This window comes from Lolium rigidum, chromosome 6 (assembly GCF_022539505.1).
Source record: "Lolium rigidum isolate FL_2022 chromosome 6, APGP_CSIRO_Lrig_0.1, whole genome shotgun sequence".
NCBI lineage: Eukaryota > Viridiplantae > Streptophyta > Magnoliopsida > Poales > Poaceae > Lolium > Lolium rigidum.
The window spans coordinates 96029718-96046231 of NC_061513.1; the positions used below are offsets into that span (position 1 = coordinate 96029718).

Here is a 16514-nt window from a genome sequence, read left to right on the forward strand (position 1 = left end):
CTTAGCTTATGATTCGCCCAGGCTACTATCTTTTTCTAGTGAAAAGAGGAATGCGGCCTCCCTTCGATTTTTTGGCAAAAAGGACCACCTCCACGAGTGAATTGTCAAAAAGGACCACCTCCGAGTGAAATTGACAAAAAAGACCACCTGCGCCGTGGCGGCAAGCTCGCCAAGCGACACGTGGCACCTGCCGCCACAGCCTGTGGCGGCAAGCTCCCCCAAGCGACACGTGGCACGTGCCGCCACAGGCTGTGGCGGCAGGTGCCACATGTCGTTTGGGGAGCTTGCCGCCACGATGCAGGTGGTCTTTTTTGGCAATTTTACTGGGAGGTGGTCTTTTTCGACAATTCACTTGTAGAGGTGGTCCTTTTTGGCAAAAATTCGCCTCCCTTCCTCCTGCCATTCCCTATGGCCGGTGAAGATTGGAGTGAATTGGTTATCGCCGCCTATCTCGTACGATAGATTACACGATAGGTGATTTGTGTGCAGGAGGAGGTCTGGATAGGTTGGAGTAGAATTTCCTTATGTTACCTAAATATGTAAGCTTTCCGTCGCCTTGAAGCGTACGTATTTATTTGTTGTGTATCGCGTCATGTATTTGATCATGTCAGCTACCGGTACCAATGCAATAGGCAGATATAATCATACACACTAGATGTGTACGAGCGTGCGGTGTTTGTATACCCCCAAACCCTTGTTACAATTGCCTAATTTTTCAACATAATATATTTAATATTACGAAGATATCAACTACACACGCTTATTAGTTTACGCAACAACGTAGGTTTTCCTAATATCACTACAAATGCACATAGCGAAAAAATAATAATAATCCCAGCAGCTGTGTAGCCTTGCATAATAGTCGATCTGAAATTCTGAATGCCTGCCTGATCGATGATTGAGGCAGCTCGCATTGCCGCACGGGCAGGGTATCTTACTAAACGCATTCGCTGACTAATGTAGGTAGCGTACGACAGTGTCCAGTAAAGAATCATCGGGAGCCCGGCCGGAAAAGAAGGCGGGGCGGAACCCTAAACTAATGGCCACCCGTGTGTCAGGATCGCGTCCGGCCAGGGAAGCCGAGATGCTGCCGCGACCTTGTTGTTTATGTTTATCCACGCGCGCGATTAAGAATTCGGCGCGCGCGCGGGTGGCATTAGTTAGGTGATGCCTGGCTCGATCACCGCGCGCAACGCCCGACAGGCCGGGCAAATTATAATCGCCGGCGACGAACCGCGCGGCCGGCCGGTCCCCGGATTATCCTATGCGTGCGTGCGCGCTAAATGAGGCGGCGGCGTCGTCGCCTGCTGGCTGGCTGCTTCTGCTTGCCCCTCTCGGTCGCCCGCCCGCTCACCCGTGCGAAATGAGTGAAAGCTCCAGGTCCCAGGGGAGAACGTAACGCGGTTTATCTTGGAAGACGGTCGCAGCGCATGCCGGCGGGCGTCGAGCTCGATTACGCAGCTAACTCTCGTATCTTTCGTCCTGCTAACGAAGCATCTCAAGTACAGTACCACACATGTGGGTTTGGTCAATAACTTGTGATTTTGTGCCTGTCGAAACGAAGCACCGCACGCGCGGACGTATCTCGTACGTACGTAGTATCTGCCTACGAGCTGCTAGGACCGCCTTGCCTCGGGACGACATTTCCCTTCCACACGCTGTTCAACGTTAAGCACGAAGAGAGAAAGCATTGCGCTCTCAGACCGTTACTCGATCCCCTACATACAAGTGATTGCTCCCATCTGCTTGCTTTCACTTCTAAGTGCAGATATACCGACACTTAGGGCATCTCCAACCGGGCGACCCAAACGGACGCGCTGGGCCATCCGTTTTGGGCCGTTTGCGTGGCCGAGCGGACGCGCGGACGGAGGCCCGCGTCCGCGCGTTCGTTTGGGTCGCGCGCTGCGCCCAACGTGGCAGATTTGGGTCGCGGCGCCCTATGGTATGTTTTTCTTGTAAATTCACTAGAAAAACGCAAAAATAAAATATATAAAATATATAAAATAGTACAAATGCTCAAAATGTATTACACATTACATAGTCCATGTAATGAAGGATAAAGTATTATTCAAATAAAATGAAAAAACGATACAAATGCTCTAGGCTTCAGGATTTCATTCATCATTGTTGTTTGCAGCATTGTTGCCTACGTGCTGCCACATGTGCTCGACCAAATCAGCCTGAAGCTGGTTGTGTACAGCTAGATCTCGAATTTCATGGTGCTCATGAAGAATGTCCTGGAATGATGCCGGAGCACCTTGATGAGGAGTAACCAACTCTCCTTGGCCTTCCCAGTCATTATCAAAGAGTGAATCATCCCGCTCTACCTCAATAATCATGTTATGCATGATTACACAAGCGGTCATCACCTCCCACAGAGTTTGCACATCCCAGGCTCTGGCAGGGTGTCTGACGATAGCCCAACGAGCTTGGAGGATGCCAAACGCCCGCTCGACATCTTTCCGGGCTGCCTCCTGCTCTTTGGCAAACCTTGCCTCCTGCTCTGAGTTGGGGTTTCAGATTGTCTTCATGAGTGTAGCCCAAGGTGGATAGATACCATCAGCAAGGTAGTGCCCCTTGGTGTAGTGGTGGCCATTGATCTCAAAATCCACATCAGGGGACTGACCGTACGGTAGCCTATCAAACACCGGAGAGCGCTGCAGCACATTGATGTCATTGTGCGAGCCAGCCATTCCGAAGAATGAGTGCCAAATCCATGTGTCATGGGAAGCAACAACTTCAAGAATGACTGTGCACCCCTCAGAATGGCCGCTGTATGCCCCCTGCCAACCAAAGGGACAGTTCTTCCACTCCCAGTGCATGCAGTCTATGCTGCCAAGCATCCAGGAAAACCCCTGGAAGCGTTGATCGACAACAGACGAGCTGTGTCCTCTGCATTAGGTTGCCGGAGGTACTGTTCTCCGAACGAACCGATCACTGCTTTGCAGAACCTGTACATCGATTCCAAGCCGGTTGAATCACTCATGCGCGTGTACTCATCTACGAAATCACCGGCAACGTCATATGCGAGCATCCTAATCGCTGCCGTGCATTTCTGGTACGAAGAGAGGCCTACCTTGCCAATTGCATCCACTTTCGCACGAAGTAGTCGTCGTAGATCTTGACGCCATCCATTATCCGGCGGAACAGCGGCCTGGTCATCCGAAAACGACGGCGAAACAAGGACGGCACGAACAATGGATTGGGTTGGAAGTAGTCGTTGTAGAGCTGGTCGTGGCCGCGTTCTCTTTTGCGGTCCAAGGCGGCCGCGCGCCCGGCAAGGACCCCCGGTACACGGGGATTTGCGAGACAATGTGCTCGTGGATGAGCAGCGCAAGCATCCGTGAAAAATTCGTCGTCGGACTCCTCTTCGACGACGTGTCGATGAAGTTCTTGAAGTAGTATTCGTCGTCGCTGTCCACCATGATCTGAAAAGGGACACATTTTAGTTCGAGCATTTGAACGAACACCTCGCAGGTGGAGGCGATCCAAATGCTTCTGTAGGGACCTGCAGGCATGGCCGTCTCAGACGACTTGCGGTCTGGAAACACGGTGCAGGAGAGCTCACCTCCGGTGGAAACGGCGCAGCTGCGAACGGCGGGAGGTGTCGCGACGGTGAGAGGACAACAGCGTCGGCGGCGGCGTCCTCCGACTCTGCTACGACGCGGCGAAAGCAGCGCGGGACCTCGACCTATGCTTCTGCCCCGCTTGCCGTCGTCTCGACGACGATGGCCGGCGTCGACGCGCTCCCAAATCGCCGGTCCGTGGGTGGCGGCGGAGCGGTGGGGAGATGTGTGCGACGGGCTTGTGTTTTGGGAGGCAGACAGGCGGGCCAAGGGCGGACAAGGGGAGGACGCGAGCGACCAGCCTTTCGCGTCCGCGGCCACGCAAACTCGTCCAAGATTTGGGCCGGGTTTGGGTCGTCCAGGACGCCGCGGCCATCCGTTTTAGGGATAGGTCCGCGCGCTGGGACGCGGTTTTGTCCATTTCGACCCATCCGGACGCGCGGGCGCGGGATGGGTCGCACGGTTGGAGATGCCCTTAGGGCTCCTTTCATTCCTAGGATCTTCTAACGATTTACGTACTAGTAGATCGTGTGGAAACTTTTCTTCGGAAGTCGTTTGATTCATAAAATCATATATTGTAGGAAATAATGTCGTATGAATCTTGTAATAAAAGATTGATCAAGGAAAATACAACATTAGGTCAGACCTCACAAGAAAAATTCACCACAACCAAATAGAATTTCTTCAATTATGGGTCGCATCCTAACCCCATAGAATTCCTATTTCTGCACTTCTCGTATCCTATGAATGAAAGGTGCACTAAAGGAGTTTGTTTGCCTGGACTTTTACTATGTAAGTTTCTTTTATATTTTCCTAAGTGGGGGCAAATGACACTTTTAATCTTGCTATTACATGGGGACAAAATATTGAGTGGGGGCACAACCCCCCTCCCCTAGCTGGACGCCCCCCCCCCCCACCCCCCTCCATCCCAAATTATTACTCCCTTCAATCCGAAATAAGTGTCTGAAAGGCGCTTTTGCAAACAAGCCCTCGAGTTTTATTGTTCCGTGACCCGCACTCCCAAACGGAACCAACCAGACACCACACATCGCGACCCACGCCTCTCCTCCTCGAAGCCGCCTCTGCCCGTCCCCACCCACGCCTCCCTCCACATCAAAGCCACCACCGCCGCCCCAGACGCACGCGGCGCAGCTCCCCGCGCCGGTCACCGGCCGCCGCCGCCCCAGACGCACGCGGCGTAGATCCCGCGCCGGTCACCGTCCGCCGCCACCCCAGCCGCACGCGGCTCCCGCGCCGGTCACCGGCCGCACGCGGCCCAGATCCCCGCGCCGGTCACCGACCGCCGCCTACGGCTGCCCGCTCTGGTTCCGGTGGCCCGCGTCCGCGAGGGGGATTTGCTCCTCGACGCCGCACTCTGGCCTTGCGGAGCCGGCCGTTGTTCAGTTCGTGGAAGTGATGGTTGATCTTGTTTTGATTAATTTGGAAGGGGTTTACTGTAAAACGTTATTATACTATGCCTTCCGACACTTATTTCGGATCGGAGGGAGTACTAGTTCTAGGTTCCACGCACTAGCCATTTGTGGTTAAGAGATGGTGAAAAACTCCTTAAACATATCTTTTTTTTTACTTAAATAACAGCACTCAGCGAATGCTACTAATAGAGTAATAGGCAACCCATGCTTACTTGGACACTAGAGACACTCTCAAACTGCAGCTCATGCTTAGTTGACCATTAGAGCCACTCTCAAACAGCAACATGATGGTAGTAGGCTAGTTGGGAAGATTTCTAATCCTTCTTCTCATAGTTTGGTATGTGTTAGATAGCTGGATCACGGTCCGCCGGCATTGTGCTTTCTCAACAACATGAGATGACGGCATGTCGCGATCGACATGCCGCCAATGCATTTCCGGCCCTCGCCTCTATTTCACTCGGCCTCTAGCGCCCCCTCGTCATCTTCGATATTGCTGCCTTTGCTAGGCAGGGCCGGTACATAGATTTTGGGAGCCCTGGGGTGACACACGACACCAACAGCCCGCCCCTTGTTCACAGAGGCAGAGCTTTTTTAGGGCAAGGGGGCCACGGCCCCTTACTCAACAAAATTACTTAAATATGTCTCTAACATTTAAGGTAATTTTTAAAATATTACTTAAAGTTTAAGCATGATTGTGGTTGTTATGCCCCTCAACAATTCCTGTCAAGCTCCACCATTTGGTTACACACAAAAGACTAAAAAACATTAGTATTCTGCAAGAATACTTTAATGAAAAAGGAAGTAAAGTAAGCCGTACCACTAGTAGAAAAAGAGGCTTCCGTCTACCCCCATTAGTCTCGGAAATATTCGAACCGCGACTAAAGGGGGCTTTAGTCGTGGTTCGTGAGGCGACCCGCGACTAATGCTCCATCCGAGACGAAAGGGTGCCCCTTTAGTCGCGGTTGGTAACACCAACCGGGACTAAAGGACTATGGAGGGATGCGGCCGGCGGAAAAACCTTTAGTTCCGGTTTGGGACACCAACCGCGACTAAAGGGTACCCTTTTAGTCCCGGTTGGTGTCCCCAACCGGGACTAAAGGTTTTTCCGAGTTTTTTTACTCCCACGCACCCTGCACCCCCTGTGGATCGCCTTTTTTGGTTTGTAAAATACAAAAGAAAATGATAGAAAATTCAAAAAAAAAATTGTTTTCATATTCTTGTATGTTATGCAACCTACTATTCGGAGAAATTAAGAAATTTGAGTTTTCACTTTTTTTGCAAAAAAAGTTTAAAAAATGGTAAAACCGCAATAACTTTTGCAGACGACGTCGGAAAAAAACGTATAATATATCAAAAAAATCCTGGGAAAAAGTTACATCCGAATTTACCAGGGTTTACCCGGTTAGCCAATTTTTAGATTCTCAAAATTCCAAATGAAAATATGAAAGCAGGAAGATTTTAGTTTTTGCTATAAAATATGGATTTTATATTTTTTAATTTTTTCAAAAAAATAAAATTAATAATTGCATCCAGCATAAAGATTACTATTACTTTTACCCAATTTTAAGATTTTCAAATTTTTAGGATTTAGGTTTGGCAAAAAAAATATTTAAAAAATTAAAAAAATTAAAATAACAAAAAAATAAAAAAGTTAATGTTTATTTATTTATTCACGATTATTATTACATCATTATTTTTGTTTATGAAAAAAAATTATTTGAAATTCAAACAATAAAAAAATGTGACATCGACCAACATGTTAATAGGATTGATATGATACTAGTATCACATACATGTGCGCGTAGCACTTGGATGCGGGACGAAATGGAACTCGGAAGTTAAGCGTGCTAGAGGTGGAGTAGTGGGAGGATGGGTGACCGAGCGGGAAGTTTGACCACGAGGATGGTTGCGCAACCACGACTAATGACAGTTGCGAACCGGGACTAACCCTTTTTTCTACCAGTGTACATTCTTTATACTACACATTGAACATAAAAAAAATCCGATGAAGTATGAAGTCTTGAAAATTCGCACTTTTCACTACATTCATATCCACATTTTTCCCATTTTTTGTGTGGCCTAAAATACTTAGTATTTCGCGTTGTCTTTTAAACGAGCTTGTAGTATGCATCATGGACTACATCTAAAAAAAAGTTCAGCATCTGTGAAACTTCAAAATACGATTCAATCTTTTGAGAGAGAAAACATAACTAGATAACTGTCCAGTGTGATCCAAAATACGATTCAATCTTTTGTGCAGACGAAGGAAGACTTACCTTAGACTTACGTAGGTCGAGGTCACCCACTTGATGCCAAACTCATCCTGTCATCCACCCCACGCAGCTTACGTGACACGCCATGCAACACAACACACAGACTGAGTTGCATTGCACCACAAGATTTGACCGCTGCCCCAAAAGCCGCTCACGACAAACCTTAGATTTACACGATCAGCGTGGATCATCGTCTTCACGCACATCGATTCAGACGGTCAATCGCTGGCGCTGTTCCGGACGGCGTACGTGCCATGGCCGAGCGAGGCTCCATCCATCAGAGTGATCGACCGATCATCGCGCAAAGTTTCTGCTCTCTCCTGAACAACCACTGCTCACATTATGTTACAGGTGATGGAAATAAAAGGATTGTTTAACAGCAGCTCCCGGACAAGAGCGCTTTCAACGCGCATAATTAAAAGGCCTGATGAGAAAGAAGGTCAGTGGCTAGGGCGGAAACAAACAAGCCATTCATGTCAATCCTATTGCTACGTGCAGAGCAGCCACGACCAGGTCGATCCATCTCCGACCAACACCCTCTGCGCCTCCCATCCCCCAATCCTGACGCACCCGAGCTATTTTTAACGCCATCGCATCACAGATCGCCCGAAGATGAAGGAGAGCTCGGGGAGAAATGTACAGTAGGATTATTGTATTTTTTACTGGAGAAGCTTCGTTCATAGCGGTGGAACAAAGTTAAATATAAAAGGATCCGAAATAAAACGTAAACTACACCATAGTCCTTGCAAATTAAAGAAAAACGGCCTCGCAGAAATTTCTAACACGCGATCCGGTCCTTCTCCACCCGACGCCATTGCTGGACTCAAGTAGCGGCGGCCAGCTCCAACCCGGGGAGTGTTGACGTGTATAAAGTAGATTGCCTAGCTCTTTTCATAAGTTCGGACTTTTGGTTCAAGTGGCTAGTGCATGAAGCTTAAAAGGATGAAACCACCTGAAGTTGAGTCAGCATTGAAACATCATGTTGAAGCGAGAGATCCACCCATCTAGGAGGACTAAGAACCCTCGGAGCAAGAGATCCCGAGGTGCGGAGTGACCCCCTCTGTCAAATATAGTGGCGGTGCACCTCGTCGTCGCTTGGAAATTCCGCCTTCGCCCCTGGCGCCTCCCATTCCCCAATCTTGATGCCCCCTGGCAATTATTAACACCATCGCATCACATATCGCGTGAAGAAGAAGGAGAGCTCGGGTTGAAATGTAGGAGTATTTTTTTCTGAACCGGAGAAGGGTCCTCTGTTTCATTCATAGCGCGTTGGCACAAAGTTATAAAAATGACCCGAAATAAAACAAAAATTACAACATAGTCCTTACAAGTTAAAAAAAAGACCCCGCAAATTTTTTGGCATGTGATCTGATCCTTCTCCAGTAACGCAATTTCCAGCCTCAAATAGCGGCGGCCAACTCCACTAGGGGGGACCAAACCACTTGAGATGGAGTTGACGTTGAAACGCCGTGCTGAAGCCAAAAATCATCCCATCTTGGAGGACAAAGAACCCTCAGAGCAAGAAATCTCGAGGTGCGGAGTGACCCCCTCGGTCAAAGATAGCGGCGACGCACCTCACAGTCTCTTGGAAACTTCCGTCGTTGAAGCTGAGACTGCCAGATTTCATCGCCCCCTCCCCTCCTTCCTGCTCGCCACCGCGAAGACAAGATACAAGGAAGTCAACCATATCCTAGGTTATTTGGGAGGGGATTGAAAGAAGCACCGCCGTCTGACATGGGTATGCCATATCGGCTACTCAACATTACCATCCCTGGTGCGAATCCCGGAAGGAATAGGCGAAGCCCATGAAGAATACCGCACGGAGCCGAAACCCAATGACTATGTAAAATAGGTAGGCTTGGCCCATATCAAGTAAACCGACATAAGCAATGTTACCGATCCGAAGGTGGACTCTGAGCCTAGCCCACTATCTGAGGGCTAGGAGGAGCCACTCAGAGGAGATCTAGATTAACAAACCGCAACATCCCTGTAACCCTAGTTTGATAATACAATCTCGGCGACTTTCACCCTTGATCTACTTTTCGTCGGTTACCTAGTTTGGGTGACTAGTCTTTGAATTCACGAGCGCTCTTCTTCCCGAAAACCCAAGTCCATCATTATATGGGCACTGATAAGGTTCCCCCTTGTCACCGTCTATCATCATCTTCATCCTCCAGAGAGCACGATGGCCAGCAGCACCAACCTCACCCACCACCAACGGCCGCCCAGACGCTTCGAGTACAAACTTCCCCGCAGCATATCGCCATACCACAGATAGGTAAACAAACGATTAAGCTAGATCTACTAGTACTACTAGTACTACTATATGCATAGAGGACCATGCTCCCCCTCTCTTCATCTCCGAACGGCGGAGCCGTCGGCAAGCAAGGAAGATGAGAGTCGGGGATGGAATGAAGGCTCTCAACGGAAGGGGTAGACGAGGAAAATGAGAGCCTTGAAATGTACTACATTTGCTTTAAGATAAAGGTCACGCTTTTATCCAAATACAGATATATCTAAACATATCGTAGTTGTAGATTCATCGGTGTCTACGCAATATTCGACACTTAATTTAGCAGGAAAGGAGTAGGAGCAAATCGGGAGCATGATGACAAGTGAATCGAAATCCGGAGTTGGAGAAATGACGAAATGATTCTCCTGATTCTCTAGAACTCGGATAAAAATGTGAATGAGCAATGCGATGAGAATTGACACGCGGAGGCATATAGTAGAAGCAAATACCGAGAAGTGACGAAATGATTCTTCTTCTGATTCTTTCGAGCCGTGTGAGTTCCCGTCGGTGGGGGCCCACGGCGCATAGAGAGGGGCGAGGACAAAGGCCGCCTCACGTACCCTCCTCTCCCCGCACGCTCACGCTCTCTCTCTATTACCCGCCCTTTTCTGCCCGCCTTCCTCTGCTCACCGCCACTCCTTCCCTTCCCCTGCTGCTTCTTCCTCCTCGTGCAGAACAAGCTAACGCGAAAACAGCAGCAAGCCACCAAAAAGAACCAAACACAAACAAACATAGCATAAGCAAGCATTCTATTTCTTGCTCTTCTTCCACTTCTTGCTCCAACCGCACGCGCACATTCCCCTCTAGTGTAGCCACTGAGAAGCTTGCAGAGGGCCATGGGGAGGCACAAGTTCCGGCTGTCCGACATGCTCCCCAACGCGTGGTTCTTCAAGCTCCGCGACATGCGCGCCGCCCGGGCCACGGGCGCCGCCAGCCCCGGCGGCGGCGCCGCGTCGCGGGCGAGCCGGCCGACGCCGAGCACGCCGCGCAGGACCTCCTACTACTACTCGCCGCGGGCGGGCGACCCCGTGGGCTCGTCCCCGCTCCACCCCAGGGCCTCCGACACGCAGTTCCCGCCGCTGCCGCTCTCGCCGCCCCGGCGCTCCTCCTCCGCCAAGCGGCGCCACCGGAGGCGCGCCGTCAAGCTGGCGCCGTCGTCGGTCAGCGGCAGCAGCGTCCTGTCCTCGCCCGTCTCCACGGGCTGCCGCTGCAGGCGCAAGCCCGAGCTCGTGCCCGTCCAGGCGCCCGGCACCCCGCCCTGCCGCCGCGACAGGTTCGTCGGCTACAACGGCGACGACTCGCCCGACTCGGCCGAGACTCTCAAGATGCCCACGGTCACCGTCGACGAGCTCCGCCTCAACGGCAAGGTGATCACCTCCGCCACCGACATCATCATCGACCTGCGGACCAACAAGAAGAGACCCGACAACAACAAGACGCATCTCCCGCCGATCATCACCAGGCCGGCAAGGACAGCCCCCAACGGCTGCGATCTCGAGGACAAGCACATCGACGTCCTCGCGCACGCTACCCAACGCACCACCACCACCACTCCTTTCTCGGACCAACAGATCAGCAAGCCCGCCAAACCGAGGCGGTCCGTGTCATCATCGACGGCGCGACGGCTCAAGACGCGCGGGAACACGCCGCGCGTCGCGTCCTCCAAGAAGCCCAAGCCTCCCGCGCCCGCGCCCTCGCCCTCGCCTGCGCGGACGAAGCCGCCGCCGCCCCTGGCGGAGAGCTTCGCGGTGGTCAAGACCTCGCGGGACCCGAGGAGGGACTTCCGGGAGTCCATGGAGGAGATGATCGCCGAGAACGCCATCTGCACCGCCGCCGACCTCGAGGACCTCCTCGCATGCTACCTCTCCCTCAACGCCGCCGAGTACCACGACCTCATCGTCGACGTCTTCGAGCATATCTGGGCAGGCCTCGCGGGCATCGACATCGACATGTAGTAGCAAGCAGTCAGTGCTCGTGCTCTTGCTCTTGCATGGTGTGCAATGCGATGCGCTCTTCTCTTGCATGGTGAATCCTGCGAGTCACATCGTGTCAAAAGAAGGGTTGCCCTCCTTACCTAATTAGCTCCTGTTAATGATCCTCAATTGGGTATGATAAATATTCCCCAAACCTGTGAAGCCATGCTCTTCTTTTCTCCTCACCTTGCTGGTAGTGTACTGTGAAGTACTTGCTCGAGACCAGCACCTGTAACACGGCGTACGTGGGTGTGTACAAGTATAAACACCACAGTCATTGCCTCTACTACTTTGTTTGTACAAGTAAATTGGATAAAGACTGTTGCTGAGACTAGTTCATTTAAGCTCAACAGTAAAAAAAATCGGCAAGTTGTTAGTACAGTACTATTATTTTACTGGTACCGAGTCTACGACCAGAGACCACCGTTGACATATACTCATCGTAAATTTGCAGTACTCCATATTATTAGTTCAGCTGAAAACGTTTAAATGATGTGCTATCAGTTGAGTATCCCATGGTGATGTGCTAACTCAATTAATGTCATATTTGATAATCTTGATTCTTTGACTGTAATTCAAGTGCGTACTTGCGTGGTACCTTCCTCCAATCCTCCTTGCGGTTCACAACTCTACATCGTAGAGAACTGTATACAGCAGTAGCACTAATTCAAATATGTGTCTTCTATCGACACCATATCGTGGAGTACTTCTTTCATATATGGAATCTCATATATGACGTATAAATTTTGATAAAAGTTAAATCTTATTACAATTGACTAAATATATACGTATGTACAAGGGAACATCAACGGCTAATTACATTTAGTATTTATTTAGTATTAAGATAGTTTAGTATTAAGATCATATTTTTGTATATATGCTCGGTCCAACTTTAAAATATTGACTTTTAACTAAATTTTTACACCATATATTTGGGATGGGGTCAGTATATTAGTATTTTACTTTCTAGCTGGTTTTGAGGGAATATATTATTATTTTACTTTCTAAGACATATTGTGGGAATATATGTATATGCAAAATAGTGGGCTACCCGCATGGCTAGCTACCCACCCCCTTAGAGCCGTCCGATCTGCTATGTATGACATGAAATCCATAACCAGGAGCACCTTTTCGTAACAGCACCCTCTAACACCGTTGCATAGGGAGCACAATTTTCAAACCGACTGCACACCAAGTTTTGCACTTCATTTTCCACCGCAAACCGAGGTGTAAAAACTTCGCATATTACACAAGAAAAAAGCTACGCAAAACCAACTACATAGCATTACATATTACAATAACAGCTAAACATTACCCCACCCTTTATGAGTTAGCTATACTCCTCACGTACTGTTCTTTGGTTAATCGAAGCATCAATGGCGCATGATTCAGTCTACTGGTTAACAAAATAAATCCTACAATCTCAATCTTCACAACGTAGGTAAGTTGTTGCCTTTTTGATGATTTGCCTTTTTTTGTTCCCCTTTTTGACGTTTTGCTGACTTTGTTCATGGATCTGATGGCCTTGGTAATTTGTTCCTTACTGCACCTACTACTCTGAAGGTCGAGGAAAGTGCTACCGATTTCTTGGTTAATAAGGTCTCCCAGTTTCCTGGAGAGATCTCTGTACTTGCCCTGGATCCCTGACAAACGTAGCGTTGGTAAGCTTACAGTTGCAGGATAAATCTGTTAACCATTATGTGTATGACATGCAATTTGCTAATAGGTAGCTTTTGTTATTTCTTAGGCCATCAAAAAGGACTCTTCCTTCGCAAGCAAGGTCAAGAAAATAGTTGTACTGGTGGAGCTTTCTTCGCGGCTGGAAATGTCAACCCGGCTGCTGAAGAAAGTATAGTCATGTGCATTACACGCAATGCTACTGCATTAATTTACGAGGAAGCAAAATAGAGACACATGTATTAAATCTTGAATGTGCAATTCTTGCAGATCTATGGAGATCCAGATGCAGCGGATGTAGTTTTTACCTCAGGAGCAGATATTGATGTGGTTGGCATTAACATAACAACTCAAGTCTGTTTTAAAGGTTTGTCCCTTTGTATCAGCATCATCTCCATAGTTCAAATTGTGAGCATGGGGGATTCATTTCTAACCCACTGTGTGAATTTCTTTAATGCAGAAGAGTATCTCTTGGAGCTAAGAAACTCAAAAGGGAGGCATGCACAATTCTTGTGTGACATGTGCAAGTTATACAGAGATTGGCATACCAAGTCTGACGGCTTCCATGGTAGTATATAGTAGGCCCCTCTTTTTTGTATGCTTTTGCTAAAATTGACAGTAAATCAGTAAATCCTGTTTCAGCTGATCATGGCATTCTATTCAGGGATTTTCCTCGATGATCCTGTGAGCTTCATGGCCTTAGTTCATCCTGAGTACTTCACATTTAAGAAGGGTGTCGTGAGAGTTGAGACCCAGGGCATTTGCACCGGACATACTTTGATGGATCATGGATTGAAGAAGTACGTATCATACTTTTTATGAGTGATTAACATTAGTTCTTACAGACATTTCCGTATTATGATTTAAGCATCTCATGCGTCCGAACACACTGGTCTAAATTTAGAACAGGATTTCATGATGCTGCAGTTATTCCGTTATCTACATATGTTACTAATTGCTGTTTCACATAACATTACAGGTGTAATTCAGAAAATCCATGGTCAGGTTACAAACCGATTTCAGTCGCATGGACAGTCGATCTCCCAAAGGTCCTTGAATATGTGAAGAACTGCTTATGAATGCAACGACAATTTAACAGACGTCCTCGGAGAACAAGAGATCTGTTCTGACTGTTTGAGCTGAAGTGTCATGGTTAAGATCAACTCTCATGGTTAAAATAATCTCTTATGTTTTTAGAAGCAAAGCATAGGAAGGAAAAGAAGCTTCCTACTGAACAAACATTGGGGGTAAATTCTGCATATGACAGACCACATTGTAACATATTGCTTTCAAACATTTATACCAAGTACTTTTCAAATTTGGAAAGAACTTCCCTGCATGCCTCATTACTCTGTGCCTTTCTCTGATCTGTTGTTTAATTGTTTCGGGTTTCTGTTTCTGCACGTGTTTACCCAGTGAGAAAGATTGATTGCGCGGTTCCTGGTACTAAATCTGAGCGGCAGATAAGGTGGTGAACTGAACATGAATTGACACTAGTACGGATCCCTGTTTTAAGCCCTCATTGGCACACATGATTACACTTGACCTTGATACATAGAGATTGTTATTGTTGTGAAATGTATATGTGGAAAGGGCTAGGCAATCCACATATACATTTCACAACAGTTATTACATATCATTTTTACTGCATGACCAAATTACACAAAACCTGAACATACAACACTAGAATGCACACTCTATCATTGATCAAGATGTGGTGCTTTTCCGGTACAATAATCCAACAGTCTAGCGGACATCTTCATACTTTTTCTTCCGTTTATCACATTCCAATATAAGAAGAACAAATAGACTTTATGTTTCGGACATGGGACGTGGGCTTTTTGCTCTTGTGGATAAAATAAGTTGTAACTGTGACATAACGTGTAGAGGAAAAACTGCTGCAGCTTTACTTGAGCACATACTTGAGGATACCAGGAATGTGGATCTTGTAGAAGTACTCTTTCCAGTCGATGGTCTTGGGATCAAAATTGAACAAGTCTTCTTCGGGAGACAGAAGAGCACGGCGTCTGTCACCTGCATCATCACCATCCATTTTTCGAAAAACTTATCTTTTTGCAGCATAAACTTCTAGTAAAAAGCATCTAATATGGTAATGTCGTGTGTTAATCTGTTTCTCAGCAGTAACGTCGTGTGTTCACGAGACCACTGGCAGCCTTGCAAAGAACAAAGCAAATCATGTTATTAACACTGAACGATTTTCCAACTGTATTACAATCCATGTTGCAAACTACGCTTGCAGTAAAAACCGTAGCACAATTTTTCTTCATATGAATGAGCTATCGTTTTTACGAAATACCCTATGTATTACCGTCCACATTACAGATACAGCTAGCATCGCTTGAGCAGTCCAAAGTCTACAAACGTGAAGTTAGCAGCCGTTAGGTTCACTCCATTGCCAGCCATGGTAATCTACACCCCTTCACTTTTCTGCCCACTATATCGGATGGCCATGAGGTGGTGCATAGCTAGCCATGCGGTTAGCAAATCCGCGTTGATATGTATATATATGGAAGTACTTGTTTTGAGGGAATACATTAGTATTTTACTTTATGGTTTACCAATCGTTTTAGCTTAGTCTATGTTTGCAAATACAGTTAAAAAACCCATAATATGCTCTAGAATGTACTACCTCCATTTTAAGGAATAGGGCGTCCTCTTTTTACGTGCTTTTTGTTTGACCAAAAATTACTTTAAATATATAAAGATTGTTTGTATCAAATTAGCATCATTAGAAAGTTCTTTTCAGTACGAATCCAACGATGCTAATTACATATAATAAAATTAAAATTTTATGCTCAATTTTTATGATCAAAGTTCGTCTTAAAATACGCTTGCGTCTTATTCCTTCAAACGGAGGTAGTATCATAGAAGAAGTGCCAAGAGCCAAAGTTCACAACACCCACCAAACCTACTGTCCTACCTGCAACCAATGTGGTGTCAGTGGCGGGAAACCGAACACCTCCCCCAGAAGAGCGGATGCCCATATACATACACCAGAATACAACTCTAGTTAGTAATATATTTGATAACTTATGGTGCTGTTAATCTAAGATCATGTATACCAAACTGACCTTAACCTAGTGTGTGAAAACTTTGCTTCTGAATTCACTGTACAAGTCAACATGTAGTGAAATGAATGTTTTACGGTTATTTTTTCTCTTTTTTTTTCACATACACGAGTACGTTGGTACGACAGTAGTCTTCAGTAAGTGTTCTTTGTGGTAATTGGATAGAGCTTATTGGGGCAGGCTATATTTTGGTTCTTGTGATTGAATGCG

General features: G+C 47.4%; 1 protein-coding gene and 1 pseudogene across 1 annotated transcript; both read left to right on the top strand.

Annotated features, from left to right (window-relative positions):
- Nucleotides 1-3516: 3516 nt before the first annotated feature.
- LOC124662989 lies at nucleotides 3517-14294 on the top strand (annotated as a pseudogene).
- LOC124666373 (transcription repressor OFP1-like) lies at nucleotides 10402-11531 on the top strand. The gene has a single exon (XM_047203704.1). The coding sequence runs from the start codon at nucleotides 10402-10404 to the stop codon at nucleotides 11518-11520; it is 1119 nt and encodes a 372-aa protein (XP_047059660.1). The 3' UTR covers nucleotides 11521-11531.
- Nucleotides 14295-16514: the final 2220 nt, after the last annotated feature.